The sequence below is a fragment of the Spodoptera frugiperda genome, chromosome 18 (genome assembly GCF_023101765.2).
Source record: "Spodoptera frugiperda isolate SF20-4 chromosome 18, AGI-APGP_CSIRO_Sfru_2.0, whole genome shotgun sequence".
NCBI classification, from domain to species: Eukaryota; Metazoa; Arthropoda; class Insecta; order Lepidoptera; family Noctuidae; genus Spodoptera; species Spodoptera frugiperda.
In genome coordinates, this window is record NC_064229.1 from 5943531 (window position 1) to 5969659 (window position 26129).

Sequence of the window (26129 nt, forward strand, 5' to 3'; positions counted from 1 at the left end):
CTCATTCACAAACACAAAACTTTTGAGGACAAACAACAAAAACACAGTAAAATTTTTACCATAATTTATTGTCTTAAAATTATTAAAATAAATAAATTAAGATAAGGGTGGTTAAGCCAGCGACCAGCCGCGACAAGTGCTTGGGAAATTCATTTAAATCCCCAAAGCCGGGCGAAGTCTAATTGGCTTCCGCGTCGAAACAAAATTTATAAAATAAACACAATTTTCTGCCATAACTTTATAACTGTTGAATGGAGTTATCGACGCAAACTGCAAGTTCTTAACAAACTAGAGAGAACAAATAAAAGTATCCATGTTTCACGACTTATTTAAAGTATTTCTTATGCTGTTTGTATAAAAATACGCAGACATTTATAGATAGATACTTGCTTATATCAATGAACGTATAGCGTTGCTTATGTTATAGTAAATCTAATCTAATCGATGCGATGCAGTCTTGTACACGATTTTAGGCAGTTACGCTAATAATCTCATTTTTATTGTTCTTCTTACTAGATTACCGTTTAATTGAAAGTCTATTTTAAATGTTTCCAATTAAACGCGTATCTAAAAATCAGACACATTATTTACAACCGTAAATGTCTAGCCTATCATCACAATAATCCTATCCTGTTACAAACTAGAGACAAGAAAACATTGGCGTATTATGTTACTGCATAACAAAATACGACAATATTGTTCAGTAACCTAAAACTTCGTAAATACGACTATTATTATGATTCATTGCGTAAAGGAAAGATACCATTTTATCAAAATCCACCCAACGGGCTGACCACACAAAGGTTTATTAGCGGCCCTTTGTGTTCCCATAGAGATGACTAATATTTTTATAACACCGAGTTAATAGGGTAAATAATGGTGGCTTTATAAAGCTAACAAAATTGAGTCTTGCAAAACAGATGTTGGATTTATAGACGTTAGAGAATAATTTGCAGCGTGGCTTCATGTGATGTGACAGATGCTCATTTGCTAATTGCTTCTTAAGTGACAGCTATCTTGTCTCTACATGCATGTCTAGTCACCAGTGATAGCGGCTTGCAACCAATTTATCAGCTGTCTTGCAAGGAGAATGCGATTTCGATCAAACGGTATCTCTGCAATGACCAGTAAAGCGCCCTATTCACGCACGATTAGTCTAGGGCTCGCAGTCTTGACGTTTAGCGTTGTCGGGCCAATCGCAAACGTTCAGTTGCGTGTTGAACATTGTTCCTGGTTGGCAGGTGAACTGCATTCCCTTTCCGTTGACGCAGCGCCAGTACTGTGGTAAAAAGTAATATGCTGAGTTAATGACTCATTTATGAATAACGTTTTAAAATATTATTTTAGTTACTTATTTCTACTTTACCTTGTTGCATTTTTTCTTATCGGGTACATAATCTTCTTCAGAGTTGCAGACATCATGGTCATCGATCTCATTCTCCTATAAAAAAGTATAATATTATTTAAAGAAAATTAAATCGAAAAGATACAACAAATCAAAAATCTTTAAAAAGTATATCTTACAGCAGGTGATTCTGGGACTTCAGGTGATTCAGGGACCACTGGTGCCTCAGGAGCCTTTGGTGGTTCAGGTCTCACGGCAATATCGAATTCATCATCTTCAATAACGACTTGAGGCTTTGAAGTGGTCGTCTGCTTCATGGGCCGCTTAGTGGTCGTGGACGGCCTTGCAGTCGTCACGATTGGATCTCCCTCCGACGGGTCGGACGTCGTTGACGGCGGGCGCGCCCATTCAGGCTGAGATTTATATCAATATGAGTAATGGACCATCCATTTGTTTCTGTTGCGATTAATCGCATGTCTACTTCGTTCATACGTCGGGAAAGTTTATTAGTCAATTGTATTTATGGTTTCCAGTTAGGAAAAGCGAAAGGATAAGAGTCACAATTTATTGTGACGTATTACGTACGAATATTCGTATGTGAATAATATATTACTATCTTATGAGTAACCTAGTACCACAATGCGGTTTGGGAATTCAATATGACTTGATTTAGGTGAAAATTCATAAAGACTGACTTACCGTAGGAGTGGTATTTCCAGAGCGTGGTGGTGGGACGGTGTAGGTGCTCATATGTTTGTGTAGGAGCTTAATTAGAGGGTTCTCGTCTCCACAAAGACCTTTGAAGTCATCCATGTCAATAGCCCAGGTCATAGCACCGAGGTATCCCTTCTCCTTGATCCAGTTCATCTTGATCTCCACACTGCGGGGGTCTTCGTAACCGACCCACTGGGTTCCCTTGTAGGCGTAGGGGCACTTGCCATGCTCGTCCCACTTCTTAGTCCATCCTGAACCTTCTTTGTCGACTTCGGTACAGATCTGAAGGAAATTTATTATAAGAAGTGGTTGCTTTAAACAGAATTCAACCTAAAGAAACAAGAATTAAAGTTCTTTATAATTTACCTCGTAGTAAGCCCAGAATCCAGTAGCGTTGGTGTAAGGAGCTGGGTCACCACCTCCAGCCTCCTTGTTGATGTAAGTGCCAAGGCCGTAGTTGTTGTTACCAGCTGACAGAGTGAACGAACGGCCGTAGAACGGGATACCGACCACCAACTTGTTACTGGGACAACCCTTTTCTTCCCAGAGAGCTAAACCGTCGTTCTAGAAGAAAATATTTCACTTTAGATTTCTCAAATAGCAACAGAAAGAGATGAAAACTGATTTAGTTTCCAGCTGTATTCTAATTAAGTATCTGCGTACGCTTAAGTAACTGAACATTTAGTCATACTCACAACATTCAGTTTCTCATAAGCCCACTGGTCATGAGGACGCTTGTACAAAGGCGAGTGCACATCAGCGAATCCAGCCCAGTTTCCTCTCAGGTCGTAAGACATCACATGTATAGCATCCAGCTCCCTGCAACACAAGTAAATCTTACTTTCTAGAAACTTCTAAAGTTCTCCAGAACAATATTTGTTCTCTTTTCGTTTCTTCTTCGTTCCAACCGTTATTTATGAAGCGCCCACTAACTTTGCAGCGATAAAACTGTTCCAAACTATTAAACTGTTTCAAGATTTTCGTCTTCGCAAAATGTCTAGTGAAATGTTTTAAGAAACGGGGATTTTTGGAACACCTAAAGATTAATCAAAGGTTTTAAAACTTTTAAAAGTGTAACAAAGTTTCTTGTTTGTTTCCTCATTAGAAATTCACACTTTAGAAGAAGCAACTTTACTAAAGGACAACCTGTTTCTATTGTTTAGTTTTTAATCGTGTACTGTTGGCCTAATGACACTTACTGGCAAAGATCAGGCACATGGTAACCTTCCATCAGCCTAAAGTTGGCGAGTGGCACAGCAGCGGTCAGTTCCCAGCCTCTCTTCTCCCTGATGAATGCTCTCCTGAGCTCCTGGACGAGGAAGAGGAACCGATCCTTGTCGGAGAAGGAACCACCACGGTCAGCAGCACCAGGGTACTCCCAATCCAGGTCCAAACCATCAAAGTCGTATTTCTTCAAGAAATCTATCAAAAGAAACAGTTGTTTTAGTTATACTTTCAACTTTAGTCAAAGAATACTTTATGTACGAGTATGTAATTGTAATAAAGTAATTGTTAATTAACAATTAGGTATTCGTATAAACATTGCTATACTTTAAAGAGAGGAATGTCTTTAAATAGACGTTTGAATCCCTCATATCCCTCAGTTTAAGATAACAGACACTCCCACTAAACTAATTAAGAAGTCAAAGCTAGATCTTACTTCAAAACTAAGATGTCTAGACGAAAAACGGTAACTTAATACAAGCATTATATTCAAAGTTAAAGAAACCATCTCCCACATCGACGCGGTTATTAAGGCATATCATATTTACACACAGTCGACATGCGGGAATATTGATGTTATTTATGTGTTTGCTTACTTTTGGGAGATGTAACGCAAAAATTGAAAAATAGATTGAATGGCCTCCCTTGATACAATTTTCGTCATAGCTGTTTAGTAAGACAATCTCTAACATGAACAAAATTGTTGGGTATAATTTCGAAACTCCCTAGCGTGACTACTCCCATGGGGTACAAACCCTAACTTGGTTTCCTTATTGTTGTCAAATGCCACAATTTGTTTACCATTTTGTAAACCGATATTTCCTAATACTGTAAGACGTTTTAGTCGTTGCAATTCGCGCAGTCCAAGGAAATACCCGTCCACAAACAAATTCCGACATTTTGTGATTTCTTTTATTTTCCTTGTGGGAGTATCTTCGCGAAACTATGTTAACAACAAAATGAGGAATGTTCGCGTCGTATGAGGAAATATATATTTCGTAGCCACAACACAACAGCCCATAATTTACGACGATCCTGTGACTCGACACTTGATACAATTTGTTTTACAAACATCCTTATTTTGTGTTTAGGGGGAGAATTTTACTATTTTCCCCATATAAATATAACAAGGAAAAATGACTTAAAGACGAAATTTTAGTGTCAGATGTGAGTTCCAGGTCATTTCTAATTCATTTTCTCTTTTCCAAAACTCGAATATTTTTCTTACTTACCAACAACGCTCCTAACAAATGCCATTCGCGTTTGTTTCTGTGCCACCATGTGGGAGTATTTGGATCCTCCTTCAGCCCAGCCACCGACAGCCACGGTGAACTTGACGTCAGGGTGCGACTTGCGAAGAGCTGTGAAGTTGCTGAAGCCATTCTTGTCTACGTCCAACTGCAAGAGATAGCGTTAGTTTAGGTTAGAAGAGGTAAACATAATAGAATAGTGTAGAATTCCCTTTACACTCCAATTTAAAAGAAAAATGAAGAGATGCGCTATAATTATACACGTCTCTTTTTTGCCCGCAAATCGAACCCAACACTCTTCATTTCTAAAGTCACACATCATAACATAATGTAATCTTCCCCACTATAAGTCAACGCCCTCGAGAACAACGTTCCACTTGCAAGAATATTCAAATAGACATCTCAGGATAAATCCCAAGGCATACGACAAAATGTATCGCCTAATGAAATTTAACTCTTTAATATTTATGGAATATTCATGTAATGTCACCACGTACTAATGTAGTATTAATTAATAAGTATCTTGGAGACATTGTGGTTGTGAATGGAGGAAATCAACTGTTCTGAGGAGGAAATTACCTGGTGAGTATTTACCTACACTATCCGTAAGTTAGAATAGAGCTACTACTCTGCTAATGCATGATCTGAACATATCTGATTCTCCCGAAAATCCAAATTTTGGAGGAAGAGCTCATGCTTTGATTACCTCACAGACAACCGATATGAAACAACGCTTGTGTTTCGTTGTTTAAGTAAGGTTAACAGTGACCCAATCGTCCCCCAAAAATCCAGGCAATACACTTGTAACTTCTGGTGTTTCGGTTCCATGAACGATGCCAATTGCTTACCATCAGGTGATCGGCTTACTCGTATTCTATAAAAAAGCAAATGAACGTACCTCAGGGTCAATAATAAGAACTTCATTGGACTTTTCAGTGACTCCAATAAAAGAGTAGATGATATGAGTGCAGAGGTCCACAGGGATGTCCTCGATGCCGTAGCGACCCACGCCAGGTCGATACACCGCCCAGTTGCTGAAGTAGCATACTATGCGCGCTTTGCTGTCCGCTAAACAAAAAAAGAACAGAACATTAAAACCAGTACTATGTATTTATTTAACACTTTATGTACAAACGAACATAGGCGGGCTTAATGCCGAATGGCATTCTCTACCAGCCAACCGCAGGGTGGTGCAGAGAAGTGTTACGGTAGGTTTGAAACTAGTATCTAATGATAAGCGGAGGTGTAAAATGGTAAAGGTATTATTTTATTGTCGGAAAGTCCTTATAGAGTCTCTTCATCTTGGCTAAACCAGAGAGTATTGTGAGGAGGCTACTGACAAAAGCTTTTACATATTCATTCGATCCACTAAAGCATTGAACCGAAGAAATCTAGATTACTCCATGGCATTGTTATAACACTTAATCTCTATAGGTAGTATATAAATCTCCAAAACATTTAGGTGAGGACATCCTCCTAACGTGTTAATTTCCATTTCAACAACACAAACAAATCGCTGCACCTTATTGTCCCAACAAAGATAGATAAGCGATAAGTTAGTACGATAGTCACAACACAAGATAACCGAGGTTAAACCCCAACTTAGTCCGCAGTTAAGCAGGAGATTGATTTATGTCGTCTCGCCCTTTGTTATGAAACCCGTTAATCCATCGGTCGCCTGATATAACCAATGGGTAAGCCGTAAGCTCCATTGTCAGATAAGCCACCTCAAATCGTGTGGGTAGACAGCTGATTATTTTGGGAGATTGGCTTCTATATACAGTCTTGTGTTACATTTTGTTCTTTGAAAATATATTACTATAAGTACTATAAGTATTTATCTCTGAAGGAGTAGGCAGAGGTGCACATTACGGTACGTAACGCCACTGTAAATCCACTTTTCACCATTTATGTTATAAGTCCCATGTAATAGGGGGTGAGCCTATTGCCATATACTAGGCAAAATTCCAGACTCAGGAGAAATTTTCGTAGAACCGAATTGAGCCCAGTAATACTTTGCCCGACCCGGGAATCGAACCCGAACGAAATGTAACAATGTTGATAAATAACCCTTCATAACTAATCCCGTTTCAACTTACTGGCAACTGTTTTACTACAGCTTTTTTATACAAAAAGTTATATCATAAGGCAGCTCATAAACAAAACTAATTAACAAGGTACCAACATTTATAATCTCTCTCAATTTCATTAAAAACTAAATTCAGTTTTTTATTCAGCATAGAATAATTTGCAGTTGGACCAACAAAAAGGTTTTACTGGATTTATGCTCTCTCTCTTTCTAACTACATATGAAAATAGCTTTGCACTCTTTTATTTCCGATTTGTTTTAGAAGAAAAGGTTCTTACCTTCAATTGCAGTCGTTACGACCGCCAGGACGGCCAACGTCGCCAGTATCGCTCTCATTTTGAACCTTAAAACAATAGAAATAAGACCAAAATTAATATTTATCGTAATGAAAAACAAACCTTAAAAAATAATCACTTGAATTTTCTTTTCGGGATTGTTAGTATAATAAGGTTTAAAACGTTCATTAGTCTCATGGTTCTCAACCCCGAGAACCGAATAAAGGGTCGCTAATTCGATTTCGGAGTCAGTAAAATTATATAGGTATCCTAATTTAAATTGAGCCTAGACTTACATTTAATATGCCTACCTATCTGATCTATGTGTGTTACTAAACGCAATAGATTTGATATTTATGACCAAAATATTTGTTTATTGAACTCTAGGAATTTGTAAAAATGCAAGTCCTTTATAAAACTAAAGATTATTATCATCAAATCCTATGTATAAAGTTATTTCGAAAACTTCTCTATAGAATGTTTACAAACAAACGTATTTTGCAAAGCGATGCTACAAGTTAAGCAAGTTTCTTCAATTTATAACAAGAATTGCAACTGGACTCCTTATCTCATAATAGGATCATATTACATATCTGCAAAGTAAATTAATTATCCTACACTATCTAACTACTGGGTACAGTTACCTATATCACATTGCACATCAAGCTACACCAATGATGTATACTTTGTTTGATCAAATTTCAACTTAGATGTAAAGGATTAGGGTTGAAAATTGTGTGCTGATTACCAGTATGCAGGATATAACGGATAAGATTGAAATCGGTTCCACATTCCTTCTCAGATGTGCTTATCAATAATATGCATAATATAGGCGCAGGAATTTCTTCCTTGAGTAGGAAAATTAAAGAAAATTAAATATGGTCTCCTGATATCAAGTTAATGATCGTATACATCTACTTTTCAACCACGTCTCAACTAATTAGGGTTTTATACATCAATGAATTAATGTCATATATTATTTACAATACGGCGGTTGACAACTAGATGTTATAGCTATGTCCAAATTAATGCTTTTCTAAGGAATTTTCTATAATTTTAATTAAAAAAAAAACGGCGCCCCTTACTCGGATTTTCTCCTATGTCGTGGGGGCGTTTACAAACATACAATTTCACATGCACATGACACCCAGACCCGAAACAATTTGTGGATCACACAAAGAGTTGCTCCGTGCAGGATTCGATCCCGCTACACATTTGTAGGATTGTTACGTCTTTGGCTTAGAAACTGCATAATTATATTGATCAACTTTTACGTAAGATTATTTTGAATTGTGTCACTTATTGATTGCCTCTATCAGTGAATCCACGTGTGCAACAAAACAAGTTGGAAAAAGCCCTAATAAAAATTGAGATTAAAAAAAAACAAAACAAGTTCGACCCCACATGACATTGACATTTTCTGCAATATTTTTTATATTTACTCGAACAAAAATCAATAACTCATTGTCAAACATGGCTTTATACAAGTTTTTCTTGTTTAACACAAAACCAACGGGATTTTTTTATCAATACCTATGTTTATTTAGTAGATAGTGTAGTGTATTCTCACTCGTGAATTCGAGAGAAACTTACTTTAAACGAGATAAATGCAAGCTAATACCAACGTAGTTAGATAGATAAATACAATCAATTGAAAATTATTTCATATTCCTGTAATACATTTTTAATTTGATTGTAAAAAAAATAAAAGCAATAACTCATTAAACGTTAAACAAAGACTGCACGGTTGGCGCAATGGCTCGACAACTGGCTGCCATGCAACGCGTCGCGAGTTCGACCCCCGCACGGAACAACTCTTTGTGTGACCCACAAATTGTTGTTCGAGGTCCGAGTGTTATGTGTATGTGAAATTGTATGTTTGTAAACACATCCACGATACAGGAGAAAATCACAGTGTAATTAAAAAAAAGAAAACCTAAACAAAGCACTGTGATTTACCATGATAACGTTATTACATTTAAACAAACAAACGCTCCCAACAGCCTTAACCTTACAGATTTGCATGTCACAGAAGCCGTTAATCCCAATCATGTCAATAACAGACAGGTAAGTGCATAAACAATGTTATTAGTAGAGAGAGCTCAGCACAGCGTATGCGCCGAGCTAAGTACCAATACCGCGGCTAACGGTACCACCGCTCTAGATGTGTCACCCACTGACCCGAACCTCTCATTGTAATAAACTAGGCTTCTTCTAATACCCACTTAACTATTCACAATAGAATGCCACATTGAGTGTACTTCTCTTCAATTTTTTGCCAACTGTCATCCGATCGTGGACAAAAGTAAAAGTTGTCGCATCTAGAAACGTTTTTATATCTCTCTGTACATTGTCCTAGTTCATAAATTTTGTTTTGATGTTGTGTTAAGATGAAAATAGATGTTTCAAGGACGATTTAATTTAACATAATGAGCTGTTCATGTGTGTAATCTTATGAATCGTGGGCACGAATCATACTGAAGGAAACTATTAGGTATTGCTATGCTAGTAGGTCAGAATCAAATATAATAATTACCTCTTAGAAAGAAACTCTGTTTCTTTAAATAATTCTAAGCTCTTTCGTTTCTTTTAATTAATATAGGTACTGGATCTGTACTCATCCTTAGGAAACGTACAAATCTTAAACACAATCTTAATTAAACTAGAAACATTGAGAAAATTCCATTCGAAAATGTTCTCTATTGCAGCTTAAAACAAAAAAGTACATTTCTTCGAACCGTTTCTAGTGATTAGAAGTATCGCTAGACAATGACTAGCTAAACCTACTAATAGCTTAGTGGAAAATGACTTTCCCACTCACTTAGAGTTGAAATCTGTTTGATCGTTTGCCACAACAGGCGAAGAACGGTATTTAAGTAGCTTGGGAGGGTGCTCTTAGAGGATTTATGTGAAAGCCCAAAGCTAAGGAATACAATTTTAAAAATAGTCCAGGCTTAAATATATTTCTAATGACTTCAATCATTAGAAGTGCATGAGAGTATATAATAGTAGGCATCGGAATAAATTAAGTTCTTTTAATGTTTCAACTTGCAACTAAGATCGGATAAAAATACTTATTAGGTACAGCTTTGATATCCAGAGCTGCGGACAAGTTAGCGGGTTACCGGAGCTCCGGCTCAAAGCAGGAGTAGTAACGGGGTGGTTTTTAGTCAGTAAGAGTCTGACACTCCCTCTCGCCTCACCCAAGGCGGGAGAAGTCATTGGATACTTCTCCGCCCTCAAAAAAAAGTATAGCTTTGATATGCTTTTAATATAATCTTATAAACAATAACTTCTAACGTTATTTGCCACGAGTATGGTGCAATGAACGAAAGGATATAGACCTTGATATTATTATTTGAGAATCCTCGATGTGATTCGGAACAATGTTACACGTAAAATGTCACTACACTTTCCTAATTTATTGTTCACAAGCAAACGTTTTCAACATCGCAATAAGCATGAAGAGTTTTTGGTTTGAACGCGCTTATCTCTGGAATTACTGATCCGATTTAAATAATTATTTTTGTGTTAGGTAGTCCATAGGCTATAAAACATCATGCTACGATAAATAGGAGCCGAGCAGCACAGTGGGTTATACATATATAAACTAAGTATACTTGATTATATACTTTTAATTTGAATATACACTCTTCCTAATTGTGCAAAATCTAGATGAGAAAAAACTACTTATAACGTACTAACTATCACAACAAAAATTATTAAAGCCTATATGTTATCTTTAAATTCTTTGATCAACAACTCCTTCCTAAAACATGCAAACTTTAATACATTATGTACGCACTAGTTCTCCCATATAATGAAACATAATAAACTACTTTATACAACTTGTTATTCAACGCAACAACTTAGTTCTAGACCGCGTCTCATCTTGCTCCATTAAAACCCATCAGACTTGCGTGGCTTTATATTCCGCTAAGTATAATCTTGTGTATGTACTATGTTAATATAATAAAACCTAACAAGCGTTCATTAAGGAACATTATTATGTTTATGTGGATGGCTATATTATTGCAATATTTTTTTCTTCACATTTTTTTCTAATTTATGATCTACGAACACGGTCTACCTCTATGAAAAACTAGCTTCTGCCAGAGGCCAAAAATAGGAAATAATCGTAGTTCAGGTGAGAGCTTTCTCACCCTATATTTAATGAAGATTTTTAGAGAGCTAAATAAAAGTGTCAAAAGAAATAAAGAGATACATGAAATTCTAGGAATTGAATTGTTTAACTGCAAAAAAACAGCAGTTAATGTCGCTAGTTTTAGTGAGTGTGAAATATTGATAAAATTTTGAATTCAATAGTATCTTATACTACTTAATTAACCTTATATGTTCATTTTAACAATGGTTAATAAAGTTTTATTAAGCTGTTGACATTAAGTTTATAATAGTTCAAACTTGTATTATTACTGTACTATTAGAATTTTACATTTTACGCAATAAACATACGGATATGAAATAAAAAACTGACATATTCGAGTACACTTGATTAACTTGAGTAAATTTAAAGATATATATAGTATTCATTTTTTAAATTATGATTAGTAACTATTACAATACCTATTTTATTTTATAAAGTGTACTTTCATCTGTGCACTACTTAAAGAGAGACAATGCCCAAGACATTAAGTCAGCCTTTACAAATTGTTTGCATTAATAAAATAAATTAATTAATCTTTGAATAAATTCTAGATATATTAAAATTGAATAGTAAAGCCCTCTTAAAAAGTGTATTTTAACTTGCAGTGAAGGAATCAATGTAAACTTTACCATCAGTTCTGGAATAATTAGATTCGAACATACATTAAGACAAGAAGAAAATAAAATACTGTCACAGCACATCTTCGGAAGATTAAAACAATCAATTGTCATTCTATATTTAGCGAGCATCGGCCACATTATAAATATTTATAATTTGGTGACATCGAGCACCGTTCGGTGCTAATTTGCCAGACAATATAGAACCGGTTCAACATCTGGGTATAGTCGGACCCCATCAGCAATGCAAATTGACAATCAGGTACTGAGTCAGAAAGATTCATGTTTCGGTAATTCATAATTATAATTCTGAGCAATTTTTAACCGATTTCAAAAAAAGAGGTTCTTAGTTTGACCTGTATGTATGTATGCATGTTTGTGCGCGATTATCTCGCTAAACTATTTAGCTAAACTGATTTTGATTGCGGTTTTCAACATAGTATTTTCCAAACTTATCGCTTCCCTACAAATTCCAGGAAAATCCAAAGTTTACGATCCAAAAGTGAAGCTCGCCAAAACATTGACATACCGCATCTATTTATTTCACTGACAGTAAGAAACATTCAATTATGTTTAGTTTAATAATGTCATTGTAATAGAGAAATCATTGACGTTAAAAAGTCAAACATCATTTTGACGTTCAAAAGTGTCTTCCCGGTATAATTGAAATAAACGATTTTGACATTGACTTTGAGTTTGAATTGAGTATTTTTATTTATATTTTTTATTATTAGCTTTAAAAAAATTAAAATGCATTTAGATAGAAAATAAAAATACATCAACATATTTAAATGGAAATATCGCAAACACTGTGACTACATTCAAGACAATATAATAATTAAAGCTACAAACCAATAATTATTATAACGATAAGCCTTCTATTATTATTATAACAATTACTCAATTGGCAGTGGAATTGAAGGTTCACGCTCAATTACTAGACACTGCTAATGTGCTGAAGAACATTTGACTACGTAGGTACTAGAGTACTAAATGTCAGGAATGTCCCAGCCCTTCCAATATGTCATATCGCTTTGTTGTGGAATTTATTAGAATTTTTGGATATTACATTTAATTGCTTCGGCATTGGCATAAATAATGAGATAGTGTACATCTGTTTATCGCTAGATTGTTATCTATAAAGTCTATGTAAACAAAGGAGTTGTTGAATTGTTTATCTTTCATGAAAATGTTATTTTATTGTATTGTATCTACAATTTGACTGCTTGATTGGCATGGTAGCAGAGCAACCGGCTGTCATGTAACGTGTAGCGGGTTCGATTGCCGCACGGAACATCTTTTTGTGTGATCTACAAATTGTTGTTTCGGGTCTGGGTGTCATGTATATGTAAACATGTATGTTTGTAAATGCACCCACGATACAGGAGAAAACTCTACGCAACGTATTTAAAAACAAATTAATTGTCTTTAATTTAATCTCATTGTAATTGAAAGCTATAAAGAAGACACTAAAATTTTTAATCATGTTTTAAGGACAAAAACAAACCCTAAAACTTGGATCAAATCAAATAGGTAATATGAGAATACGTTTCCAAATAAATATTTACGGACGACCACATCCACAGTACAATAATAAAACCGTCAATATTTTATTACACTTTAAAATGTCAACAAAAATAAAATTATTTTAGCCACGTTTTAAGACCCTTTTCCAAGTCATAAGCAAACAATTTGTCAGGTTAAAATCAATATAACTATCAACTTAGTATTGGTTGCGATTCCGTACTGCTACCTACATAGTCACCAGCAAGTCAAGCTACTCCAATTTGTCAACTTCCTTCATTGGATTTCCAACTATATCTCCAGACAATAAAGCTGAGAATTCAATAAAGTGATTTAACAGAAAGGTGTAGGTTTACCTGCTGGCGACTTACCTGCAAACCGATGGGTACTGTTGGCACCTTTCCTGAATACTAAATAGGTGATGAGTTCACTCCCAAGTGTCGTTATCCTGCCTCTAAGGTCACCGGCCGAAAGTGAAAACCCTTTGTCTGAGTATGGCTTCTTCGTTCCCATTGGAAGACAAAACCCATGCCCGTGACATGGGGCATGAGGTACGGTTATGGCGGGTTTCATAATACATATTACATGGTGCATACTGAGTGTATCGGCCGGTGATATTGTATGCTTTGTAGAGTGGTTGAGCGATTTATGCACTACCTAAATGGTTTTATATAGACTACATTAGTGCACTGTAGGTTATTTCGGAAAAATCGAATATAACTTATTTATAAAGAATGTTCTCTTTGATTTTACCATCAAAAGCTTTATCTAAACTTATTCTCACAATGTGATTCCGCAAAAAAACATTTTTATACCCCTGTTTATCTAGAGACTTTAACTACCTAGTTATCTAGAGTGTCATTATGTCAAACAGTTATTATAGATAGAGAGACTTAGGTCGTTAAGAAAACAAAAAACTGGTCAGCGAAAATAACTTTTTCTTAACGTTTCTAAATCACAAATCCAAAGTAATAAATTTCAATTAATCGCAAATTCAGCAGTAATTAGCAGTAGTTAGACAAACCTGTGCTATCTCAGGCCATTGTTAAACTTAGATTGTTATAAAAACAGTTTTATCATGAAGCAATTTAAAAATTAAATTTATTCAACAATTTTTAAACACTGATAGCTCCAATTTTTTTAAATTATGGGTCGTAACAAAACCATAAATTATTTCTTTGAAACCTTTTTATAAGTTGTGCAATTTTCTTTTTAGTTTCATTCAGGTAATTGTAGCTTTCTTTTTTCAGAAATTTAAGCTACCATGTTACAGTAATAGGTAGGCTAAAAATGTAATTATAGGTGTCGTAATAAATTCTAAATTCAAATTGGCATAATGGCAAAGTTTAGTCAACACTAAATACTTTTAAAAAATCACCAAAAAGCTTTGTCACTAAAAAGGTTTAAGTTTCCAGGATCACTTTGCCAATAATTTTGAAAGGGTGAAAAATGAATTAGGTTCTTAAAGTACTTTTTTCAGCATTGTTGAGGAACCAATTATTAAGTTGAAGAAAAACTTAACTCTTACAAACTGAAATGAGTCAATCAGTACACACAGTGTTAAAAATCTGACTTTTTTATTAAGAAAGAAATAGAATTTAAAGCAAAATAAAAAAATATCTAGTGTAACATTTGCAAAATATTGAATTAGTTAAACGATTTTAGCGACACCATAATGGAACTATCGAAAGTCAATAAAATTATCATAAAACGAACATTATAATCTCTAACACTTTCACTGAACATGAGACAAATTTAAAGGAAATGAAGGCTATGAATATTTATTAGATTTGCAAATAAAATATATTTGAAAAACAAACAACAAAAGTTGTCAGACTGCGTGCGCGGACGCCGGTAAAAAGCCGGTAACAACTTGATCTACGGAGCTTTAGTGTAAATATTCAACTATTCAAATTTTAACGCTTCTAGAATAAATAAAACATTCGCAAATTTTTTTCCGATCTGATATTTAAAATATTTATTGGCTAAGTTATAGTTTTTTAAAAATTAGATTATTACTTTTGATCTATAAAATTGACACTTAAAAACGAATAGTCGTCTGAAATTATAGTTTTGAAATAAATATATTTTCATGTAAGCTGAAATTTTTGCGTGTTTTTTGCGTAATAATAATATGGCGGTACTCACAGTTGCGGTGTTGCGGCGTGCGGCCGGCTTGTGATTGTGTGTCGCTTGGCGCTGCACCGTCGTTTTATGCGCACGCGCTCCCGCACGCCGCGTCCACAGGATGTAAACAAATGTAAATTTTTTCCTGTTTCTTTTTTATTTTTCACTTCTGCGACCGAATCATAAAATAACTACCTAAATGTAATGAGTAATGCTTTTAATACAAAATGCGGTTGACAAATCCCTTTCTTCTTGTTTGAATGTGTCACTTTGAAGACATTTGATGACCCTACTCAATCTGGATTGCAAATAAAAGCAACGTTACGCATATTGACAAAGACACATATTCAGGTACCTAATTTTGTTTTTCAAATCTCCAAACGATTATTATGTTCGTACATATTGACAGGTTAATAAAAATGTGTTTCTATTTAACTCTACAATATCATGATTATTTCTCTAGCTGTAAAGTCAATCATATCATAACAACAACAGCCTGTATACCGCTTGATCGATGATGGTGCGCAGGCGACGCTCCCCAAAAGTGCAATGTATCAAACAATGAGATCAATGGTGGGCTTGGGTCGACCAACGGTCCCCGAAACCTGTATCCACGGGGAAAGGCTCTAAATACCTTATTACATTTAATTTATGCCAATGATAAAAATGTTCCGTATATTCCAAGTTCCAAAATTTAATCGCACTAATGAACCAGAATTAATGTTGCAGTCTTGCAACTACTTGCATGTACGTGGACATCGAAATTTTATTGACTACACCGTTTTTATTGGTTGTTGGTTCGTACCAAAATACATGCAATTTTCTTGTTAAGACTGCAAGTTCAACGAACTGGCTTTATCAGATTTTTATACCTTCAATATATACTTAGGATATATGGTAAATATATGTTTAAGCAGGACCATTTGAATGTTATAGGTACTTTATATTTTATTGCAGTGTAAACTGATTAGAATCACACCAGTTGTAACCTAAAATGCACTAGAGTTCTTCATAAAACAAAAGCGCATGAGACAGAAAAAGGAAAGAAAGAATTCCAAAACATTCTCGACGAAGCAATCCGAGACTTGGAGACCCGTGAGAAAAGTCCTTACCTTACCTAAGTATCTAATAAAAAAGACACCCTGAAGCTACTTAGGGGTACAAAAAGACTAAAAAGCAACAAACACCCACTTGGCGACATACCTAACTCCAGTTAAGCACTAAAAACTTCCAAGAGGCTTTCCCTTTTAGCTTAATATCGGTTCACTTTACCTACTTGCATCTACAAAGTAGTCTCGAAGTGAAAATATTTATGCAAAAAACAAGTCTTGATAATGACCCAGTAGCTAGATATTCTAAATAATCTTATTTATGATGTTTCTCTGTTATATATGTATGTATATTACAGAGTAAAATACATATTTCTCACCTAAAGAGAAGGGGCTCTTCTTTCCGCAGATTTCTGGAAGTAGACTATAGTCCCTGGTTACATTAGACGCACTCTTGATTTTTATTTAATTTGTTATACATTTAGATTTTTTTATACAGTAGAGCTGATGCTGACCCGGAGCTGCGATCTACCTAGCGGGTTACCCGGGCTCGAAAAGCAGGAGTAGTAACGGGGTGGTTTTTAGTCAGTAAGAGTCTGACACACCCTCTCTTCAAAAATAAGGTTGAAGTTTATGTCAAACCCCTCTTTTGTAGAGGAGACAGTCCAACAGAGTTGTGGACTCTCAAGGACTGTTCATAATAATGATAATATCCCTCTGATATCGTTATATAAGAGGCGTTCCTCTTGCCGACCGTAAAATTGGGATATTATGAAATATTATAATTACTTTTGTAGCTTATCCTAATTTGGGGTTAATTTTATCCTATTTAAATAATAGCTTACGGGGTCAAGCACCCCACTAGGTGTTTTCTAGGGGTACATTTAGAACATAACGACTGTTGTTCGCAATTTGTTTTGCGTGAACCTAATTTGTTTAGAATGGGCACCTAGAGTGGACTTATGGAAAATAATTTAGACAATTTGGGCACCTAACACCGGCTTATGAAAAGTACTTTACAGTTTAGTGTGGGGATGTTTCAAATTAGTTTTTTTTTACTTCCCAAAAGGAGGAGATTCTCAATTTGCCTGTATGTTTTTATTAAACTATGAATGGTATAGGTATGAAGTCTTACTCTATATACTTCGATCAATAATCGAAATGTATATACGTATTTTATATAACCCAAATATTAATATAATCCTTTGTTTTATATAGGTAAATATCATTAGCAATTTTTTAAAGCATAAAAATAAAGATAAAGATTTCTTTATTTGCTTATCGAATCAATACTTAAAATCCAGCCTCCGCACTTAATATACCTAATCTTTCTAAATCTGAATAAAGCTCAATAAATATTTTGCTCAACTTAGAAATTGGACCCTTGTTTAAATTATCCATTAACAAATCCTCCACTAGAAGTAGGACTTGATATTTACACTCTAAATATATTCATAAAAGGTTGAGTTTTGAATGTCATCCTGATAGTGTGGTTCGAGTAAACTGTTAGACAAACAAAGTTAATGCGCTATTGACCTACATTACTACCACCATGCTATTTCAAGGGTGAAATCTCCTACTTTTTTAATGTAAATATTTGTTTTATGTCTCTAGGATAAAGATAACATAACATTAAGGCTTTTTATTCACGAATGGGTAGGTAGTAGTGAATACAATGTAGCTCTAACTAAAATTACTTACTCACTTTTTACCCATGTGCGTTACGTGTAATGTATGTTACGTATTCCGTATAATAGGAGATGGCATACATAATACAGAATACTAAGATATTTTCGAACATGTGAAAAATCTCAATAATACTTTGTCCGATACACGAATTGAACCAACAGTACAATATGAATTTTGAATTTGAATTCCATGCATCTTGATCGGCAGACTCACTTTTAATCACTCAACCAACCATACAGATTTTTGACATTGTATCTGTTAATATGACGTTGGCTTATTTTTTTTATGTTTATATTCAAGTAAATAGTTTTTATTTTTATTAATTTTTTTATATAATTTGAACTTCAATTTTTAACAATTATAATTGGTTAATTTATATTTGCATGCCTCCTGGTAAAATACGGCTGAGCTCGCAGTGTAACTAAACACCACATTTTATTGTATAACCCATAATTTTCAAAAAAAAAACTATCTTTATTTTTATAATACAAAAACAAACATACCAACAAAAATATTGATTGATTCACAAAAACAAAAACAAAAAAATATATCGGAACCACAGTACCGTACATTTCAGCGAACATTCAATACTTCTAATTTGCATTCTATTGGTCCACTGACATTTAAGATGAATCGTCACACGCGCCGATTGTCTCCCGAGCAACATAACGGAAGGAAGACAGGCGGCATTGAACTGCATCCACGTAGCGTTGCGTATGTGAAGGGAATCATAATCACTCGCTTTGTAAGGAAACAAAGAGTTCCGATGTAACTCACCTCACTAAATTATCAGGAAGCTAGTTGAAGTTGAAGTGTCTATTTATCTTGTTTCTGTCACACTTTGATAGTAGTAGAATATACCACGAAAATGTTTGACAAATAATAAAGGAATACTCTAGATATTTAGGTAAGTGTACTGTTTACCAGTACACTCTATCCAATCTGCCAATATCTACAAAATCTAAAGTAAAAAAAAATGCCAAAGCATTTATTTCAATTAATCATAAATTAGGCACTATTGAAACGTCAAATTGAATTGTTACATTCAGATCATAATTACTTTTAAATACTAGTGTAAAAAATATGTTTTACCAATTAACAAAATCGGTTAAATTGTACTTACAAAGCCGTTATTATTTGTCAAAATATTCGTGATAAAGCAAAAGAAATTAAGAAACAAAAAAGAATCACATTTAGATCAGTATGTTAACATCAACAGTCCACTTTAAGAAAACAAACTAAAAGAAAATTTCGTTTTCAGAACACAACTAACTACATAACTACAAGCACTTTCGCGCTTAACGGAAAAATCTAAGCAACTGCGCGTGCACAACTGCTTGAAAAATGGGAAGGGTGGTAAACGGAAGAAGTAATTAACATCACGCTTGGTAATTACACGTTTAAATTACATAAAAGAAATGTGTAACTGACAGAATATACTACTGAACTGTTTACAACCAGTTTAATTTATGAAATGTCTATACTTAAACTTAAAAGAAATAGGCTAATTTCCTACTAGTTACTAGTACAAATTCAATAGTTATTTTGTTGTATTGAGGAAACTACCCAATTAACTGTTTTGTTAGTGCAGTGATTCTAAGTGAGTGTTTCACTTAGACTGAACAAGGAGTTTCAGAATCAGCCTAAATGTAACTAGGTGTTTATTTAGTAATTACGTGAATGTTATGTAAAATAGAAATATAAGAAATTATCATAAGTTCTTCTTTATCATAAGTACTTATAATTTCAAATGGCATTATAAGAATATAAGCTTCTGCCAACGGTTTTGATTAACGGTGGCCTTCTAGACTAGCCCACTACGCAGGAGATATTAGGAGCCATCCATCTTCCCTCACTCTCTAAACCTGATGGGATGGCAAACCACACGGCCGGAGCCGGACCGTCAGGAACAGGACCAACGGCTTTACGTTATTTCCGAGCCACGAAAGTGTAACACCACACAAACATACAAACTGTCGCATATAATATTCGTGATTTTATTCTCTAGGAGTAGTGATAAATAGGCCACAACTTAAAATTAAGTAAACAATAGCATAACATACTCAATATTTAAAAGTAAGAACGACAATCCATAAACAGTTACTTGCCATACATTTATTCGTCACAAAGAGAAGTTTATTAAATGGAAAAAAGCAAAAACATCCACCAAGTCAGGCAAGTCACTAGTAGCAAAAAATGTAGTTGTCAGTTTGTCACAGACAGTCAGTTCGTAACAATTTGTCGATAGGTTGAAATAGAAAAGACATTCACTTCATATCTGGATCGAAGATCACTGCTTTCTTTTTATTTCATTAGTTCTATAAATATGCTAATGTACCCAAAAAACAAACTTTCCGGATATTTAGTGATAATTTATCATATAAACTAAAGCTAAGAATGTCACCTTTATGAAGTAGTAAACAATAAACTAAGCATCTACTACCTAAAGTTTATTAATTAGTTTAGTAGATATAGGTACAAAGATTAAAACTGACAATTAGCAATTACAATTATTTTTATATACTTAATAGGATGGTGCTTGGCTACCTTTTTGCCTGGTAGTAAGCAATGGTGTGACAATTTTTTGTATTAATTAGCAATTTTACCCGCTTTACTCGGTTCCTATTGATAGTAGCGTGATGTTTTTAAGCTACAACCTTTCTCGATAAATGGACTATCTAACACAAAAATATTTTTTCAATTATAACCAGTAGTTCTAGAGAGCGCGTTCAAACAAACAAACAAACTCTTCAGTTTTATATAGTAGTAATGTAAGATATTGCTGACAAAATCTAATCTATTTTTTAAGGGGGGAGTCATCCAATGACTTCTCCCGCCTTGGGTGAAGCAAGAGAGTGTCAGACTCTTACTGACTAAAACCACCTCGTTTCTACTCCTGCTTTTCGAGTCGAAGTCCCAGCAAACCCGCTAGGTAGTCCGTAGCTCCAGAAAAATGTAATCTATACTGTATACAGATACCTACAAAGTTAGAACGGTCGGTTTTTCTTTGATACGCATCAATCATGATCGCGAACCATTCAATAAGCGATGCTAACGGCATCTTAACGACCATTAGCGGGTTAATACATAAACACTCTCCTATATTTTCTTTTATATCAATTTCATCAAGATTACACGAACGTGCATTTTATAGGAAACCATTACACTTTTTGATCTCTGAAGGAGTTGACAGAATCTTTAATCCCCATCGATGGACAACGCACTGGCAACTCGTCTCGTGTTACAGATACGAGTCGATTGCTTACTGCTTACCATCAGGTGATACTTACGTCTGCTCGTTTACCGCCTTTTCCTATAAAAAATTAATGTACAAGGAATGTAGCTAACACCCTGCTCGTCTCCACGCTATTTGCCTTAGCCAGGTCGCTTCCAATCGGCCTATCTGGAAATGATGATGACCCCCACTAGGGTAAACCTATACACCAGAACCTGCACTAGACATAATTCCTTTTTGTAAGCAATAGGTATAGGTTGCTTGTTTTCATGTCTATACTAACTGTAACATTTCTCTAGGAGTATGGGCGACTGTTTTGGTTACGAGCCAGATATCTATAATACCTATGCTACGATGCTTCTGAGAAATTATAATGCCAAATAATCCATTGTTTAACCAACAATAGGACCTACCTACTTATACCAAAAATATAACATAATGTATAAAAGCTCTTTCATTTGTACGTTTTATATGTACCGTGCTAAAAATTAGATACATGATTGGACTGTATAAATATAATAATAACAGTCCTATTATACCAATCGAAAATAAAACCTAATATAACGAATAGCACAGTTCATTTTCTATTGTAGAGTACTCACATTAATAAATTAGCTAAATGAGGTGTGGTTGACCATACAATCTACCTAGCACACCACAATTGGTAGAAATGTCTCGTCTAGAATTACTCCACACCACTAATTTTCTGATTTCATCAGATTTCTTTTCATTAGTGCTTAATTTACCAAAATTATTTTACTCATACCTATCACATGAATACAATTTTATTGCTTTATAAGCCAAAAAAACTAGAGCTCCTTTCTAGGACAGCGCACTATCTAATATAATTAAAGTTAATTAAATGCACATATTGCAAAAAACAGAGATTAAACCCTTTTAAAAATGTAGGGAATAAAAGGTTTGAAAAATGTAGCGCCTGTTACTTATTGCAGGTTACGCTACCTACTGGACTTTCAGCGTATTTACTCGACTTTAGTAAGCTCTCTACATGAGAGTGTGTGTGATCTTTGCGGAAGAACTTACGAAGCGCCAATAGAGGGCGCTAAAAGGGACGTTCCTAGCTTTACTTTAATATATGTACTCTAAAACTAGTGTTCCTTTACCAACACATGAAAATTTTTATATTTTTGCACCCATTATGGTATTAATTGTACCTAATAATGTACAATTTCGATTTCGAAAAGTTTCTCAGTGTTTGATTCACCTTTCCCGGGAATTAAGTTGCGTGCCCGACAGGGTCCTTAATTGTTATCAATTTAATTATTTAAGAACTTATGTATACATTAAGCAAGGCAAATAAAGAATTTGAATTTGAAATCAATCCAAGATCGGTCCTTTGTTTAAAATAGGTTTTAAATAAAAACGCAAACATTTTAATACAGCATATCATTTATTTTCAGATGTGAACAACATACGCGCTATAATTACAAGGATTCATGTAAAACTGGATAGTCAATTATTTAAAACAATAATATGCACAATTCCCTGTAGGTATTTACACAACAACTCATTTTAAGGCAGTCAACATAGTACTTCTAATTTGGGGGCTTTTGTTAGGCTAGCAACGAAGCAAGCAGGTTTATTTTCATTTTAAATGAACATTTTAAGATTAGATTTAAATGTACTTTGTTTGAATTATAATAAAATGAATTAGGTATTTTAAAACGCGAGCAGTAAATTATTATTAGACAACTAGTTTTGATTAAAAAAATATAATTCATTTTATACAAAAATTATAAGTGGTAATCATTTGAAATGAAAATTGATTTTAAACTATAATTCTCGGTCCACTGCTTGCTTCGTTATAGAATCAATAAACAGTAAATTTAAAAGCTTAAACATATAGCTCAATGTAAAGTATACCATCATAAATATTCGTTGAATACAAGGGGCTACAAGTTTAACAGCTAATTCTAATATACATTTTGAAATAGAAATCATTCTTATTCGGCCAGTCTACTTATAAGGCGATATATATTTATTTTTATATATATAATTATATAATTGGGGAATAGCAAATTACTTGATCATGTTCCCTTAATAATTGTATAATATTATAATGGCTTGAAAAGCCTAAGATATAGTTAGATATTTGACGATATATAATTTCTACATGTTTTTATTAAAGTTTGGGATCTATAGGTTTAGTATTTTATAAGATTCAAGAGGGAATTTACTAGGTATATTTTTTGATATCAATACTATTCGTTATTTTAATAAATATTTCCTACGATACAATAATTCGGAAGAAGTCAGTATGTCAAAATAAAAGGTTTTTATTTAAATTGTTGACTACTAAGGTCGTTTTGGAAGAATATCCCGAGAGTAAAGTTATTTAGGGATTAGTTTTTGGTAAATAATTGACAGTGTTAAATTAAATGATACTACGTGTTACATTTTGGAAGGAAATTTCATATATTAAGGTAATTTATATAAAGGGTTCGAAAGGACAAGGTTTCCCACAATAGCTCTAAGAGCCTTTATCAGTTACGTATAATATATTTTTCTAACATTGCCATAGACAAATTACATAAAAAAAATGCAAAAACATGGCACAAAATAATTTTGTACAGAAGCATTTTTATTCTTTTCTATTTAATTTTTTTATAATTTCATAATACTGGTTATATTATCGGTAGAAGCTATTTTCAACAAAAAGTATTAAAAGTATAAATACATAATAATGTTGGCTGAAATATTTAAAGCTTCATTATGTAATTTATGAACATTAATGTACATAATGTACTATCTAGTGCTACACACATAAGTACTAACTTGATTTCGCACCCAAATAAACAGATCTATTTACCATTTTTTCTTTACGCTCAGTTAAAACTTTAATATTTATTTATTATTTACTCGTATCATTCATTAATCATCCCCAATAAAACAAACTAACTTGCAGAATTCATAGAAAAAAAGTATAAATAAAAATAATGAATTATTTTTTCCAAAAAAGAAAATATGTTGCTCTGTCATCAGTGATATATTGTTGCATAAGATGTTCACATATTTATTCATACAATACTAAATACAAACATAATTAACGGACTACATACAAAAAAAACTAAAAAAATCAAGACCTAAGTACAAGACAAATTAAATTAAATGTACAATTTATATTTACACTAAAATACAAAATCAAAATTAACGAAATAATACTAAAACGCATTGTTATTCGTTATGTTAAATTATAATTATATTTTTATAAATATAAATGTGCACTTTCTATTCGAAATCATGGCAACTATAACATTATATCGTCATCTAGGTACATTTCACTAAATCTTATGTCTATAGTAACAATTCAAGGCCTTTTACATAGAAGACTTGTATTAAATACCAAAATTAATTGATCGAAGCTACATACATTATAATTCAATACAATCTGAGGTTCTGAGAGGTCTTTATTGTACTTTAACGTTTTGAACGCCACAGTCTGCAATAGGCTACAAACCAAAATCGGGTTAATCCACCACTGCCGTAAAACTTATTTTAAGTACATTTTATTTGTCGTCTATAGCTGACCGTTGTGCTCAAATTCTTAATTAGTAGCAGCAACACAAGAAAATATAACCTCTTAAAGTATTGAATTTAAATGTATTACTTACTAACTGGCCAAAATAATTCGCGTATTTTACAGAGTCGTTTGTATCATACACTACAAAATAACATCGCTAAGGAATGTTCACAAAATTGAGCAAATGCTACAAAAAATACCAATTCCTATTCATTTCTTAGCCATTAATTACACGTTTATATATGTAAGTAAGTAATATGATATTTTGATAGATATGTGGAACGCACATTGCAGTCAAATCACAAACAAACACATTGACTAATGTAGTATTTAGTTCCTATAAACACCAAACATTGAGATTCACAAAGTATCTAACAGATCTGGGCGCTTACTCTTGAAACCAATCTCAATATCAATCCAACATAATCTCAATATTTTTTTCAATGTCAAACCTATAACCCTAATCGTAGCTGTTAAAATAGCGTTCGGAGTACGGAATATAAAACAAACTCTGTACCATTTTGTTCATTCAATATCCACGCTATACGAAATTACGAAAGAGTACGAGATTTCACAATACGAATGTCGATCGATCGGAATTGGATTCAAGAGTTAGCTATAAACAAAACAATTTTCTTTTACACATTGTTGAAAGCAGTTACAACTGAAGCCTTTCTCATTTTCTCACAAGTACATATTTCGAGATTAAAACGACATAATTCCACTAATTACAAAATTAGAAACAATTACACGTTGCTATATACCTACATATATTTTAAATATTTGATTTATAATCACCTATAAACATACGAAAAACCGATTAGGTACATTATACACTATTAATTGAACATTCTACATTGACTGCTTATCTTTTATTTAAAGCCGAGCTTGGTTACGTTTCAAACTAGGTTAACAATACATGTAGGTAAATACATTTTAGACCCTACTAATTGCCAAAGATTTTCTAAGCCAAAGACAGCCAAATACCAGTCTAGTCAATTATGTGGATGATAAGTTGAATAGGTAGATATAATATCATAAGACGTCACAATGAACGCAGGTTCTCTATGTTTGTTATTTTACTAATCGAGTAACATGTAAATCCTCTCAAATACCTAGCACTAGGTGAAGAAATTGTCTCTTTGTTGGTAGATGGGCAGTTCTACGTCAGGTGAACGATCGTCCAAGTCGTCAGCATTACCATTTTGAGGCAGTTCTTCTAACGCTTTCACTGATAATAAAAATGTAACAATTAAAATACAATCTTTATAGGAAAAATCTGTTA

At 33.8% G+C, this 26129-nt stretch overlaps 2 protein-coding genes and 1 long non-coding RNA gene across 9 annotated transcripts in view; 1 reads left to right on the plus strand and 2 right to left on the minus strand.

The window, feature by feature from the left end:
* Positions 1-47: 47 nt before the first annotated feature.
* On the minus strand, positions 48-15454 carry LOC118278006 (endochitinase). Its single transcript, XM_035597059.2, has 11 exons — positions 15352-15454; positions 6901-6965; positions 5432-5601; positions 4516-4681; positions 3259-3481; positions 2755-2878; positions 2426-2623; positions 2045-2341; positions 1525-1758; positions 1367-1441; positions 48-1279 (listed from the first exon to the last, which is right to left on the minus strand). The coding sequence occupies exons 2-11, from the start codon at positions 6956-6958 to the stop codon at positions 1157-1159; spliced, it is 1668 nt and encodes a 555-aa protein (XP_035452952.2). The 5' UTR covers positions 6959-6965; positions 15352-15454; the 3' UTR covers positions 48-1156.
* LOC126911712 (uncharacterized) lies at positions 15318-22870 on the plus strand. Its single transcript, XR_007706234.1, has 3 exons — positions 15318-15463; positions 19330-19456; positions 22725-22870. It is a non-coding gene; the product is annotated as an uncharacterized LOC126911712 (long non-coding RNA).
* The window catches only part of LOC118277826 (uncharacterized), a 60818-nt gene continuing 57384 nt past the window's right edge, over positions 22696-26129 (minus strand). For all 7 annotated transcript variants that reach the window (XR_004783795.2, XM_050700351.1, XM_035596778.2 and 4 more), the window contains one exon: positions 22696-26075. Coding sequence is in view for 6 of the 7 variants with exons in the window: in XM_035596778.2 (XP_035452671.2) it covers positions 25966-26075 (110 nt within the window). In the remaining variant the exon portion in view is untranslated. The remainder of the gene's footprint in view (positions 26076-26129) is intronic.

Bases quoted from the DNA above. Each gene is read 5' to 3' on its own strand.
- LOC118278006 (XM_035597059.2), bottom strand. From the start codon at position 6,958: ATGAGAGCGATACTGGCGACGTTGGCCGTCCTGGCGGTCGTAACGACT. The intron at 5,602-6,900 runs GTAAGAACCTTT...TTTTTTGTTTAG, and splicing joins CGTAACGACTGCAATTGAAG to CGGACAGCAAAGCGCGCATA. The intron at 1,759-2,044 runs GTAAGTCAGTCT...TATAAATCTCAG, and splicing joins CTGGAAATACCACTCCTACG to CCTGAATGGGCGCGCCCGCC.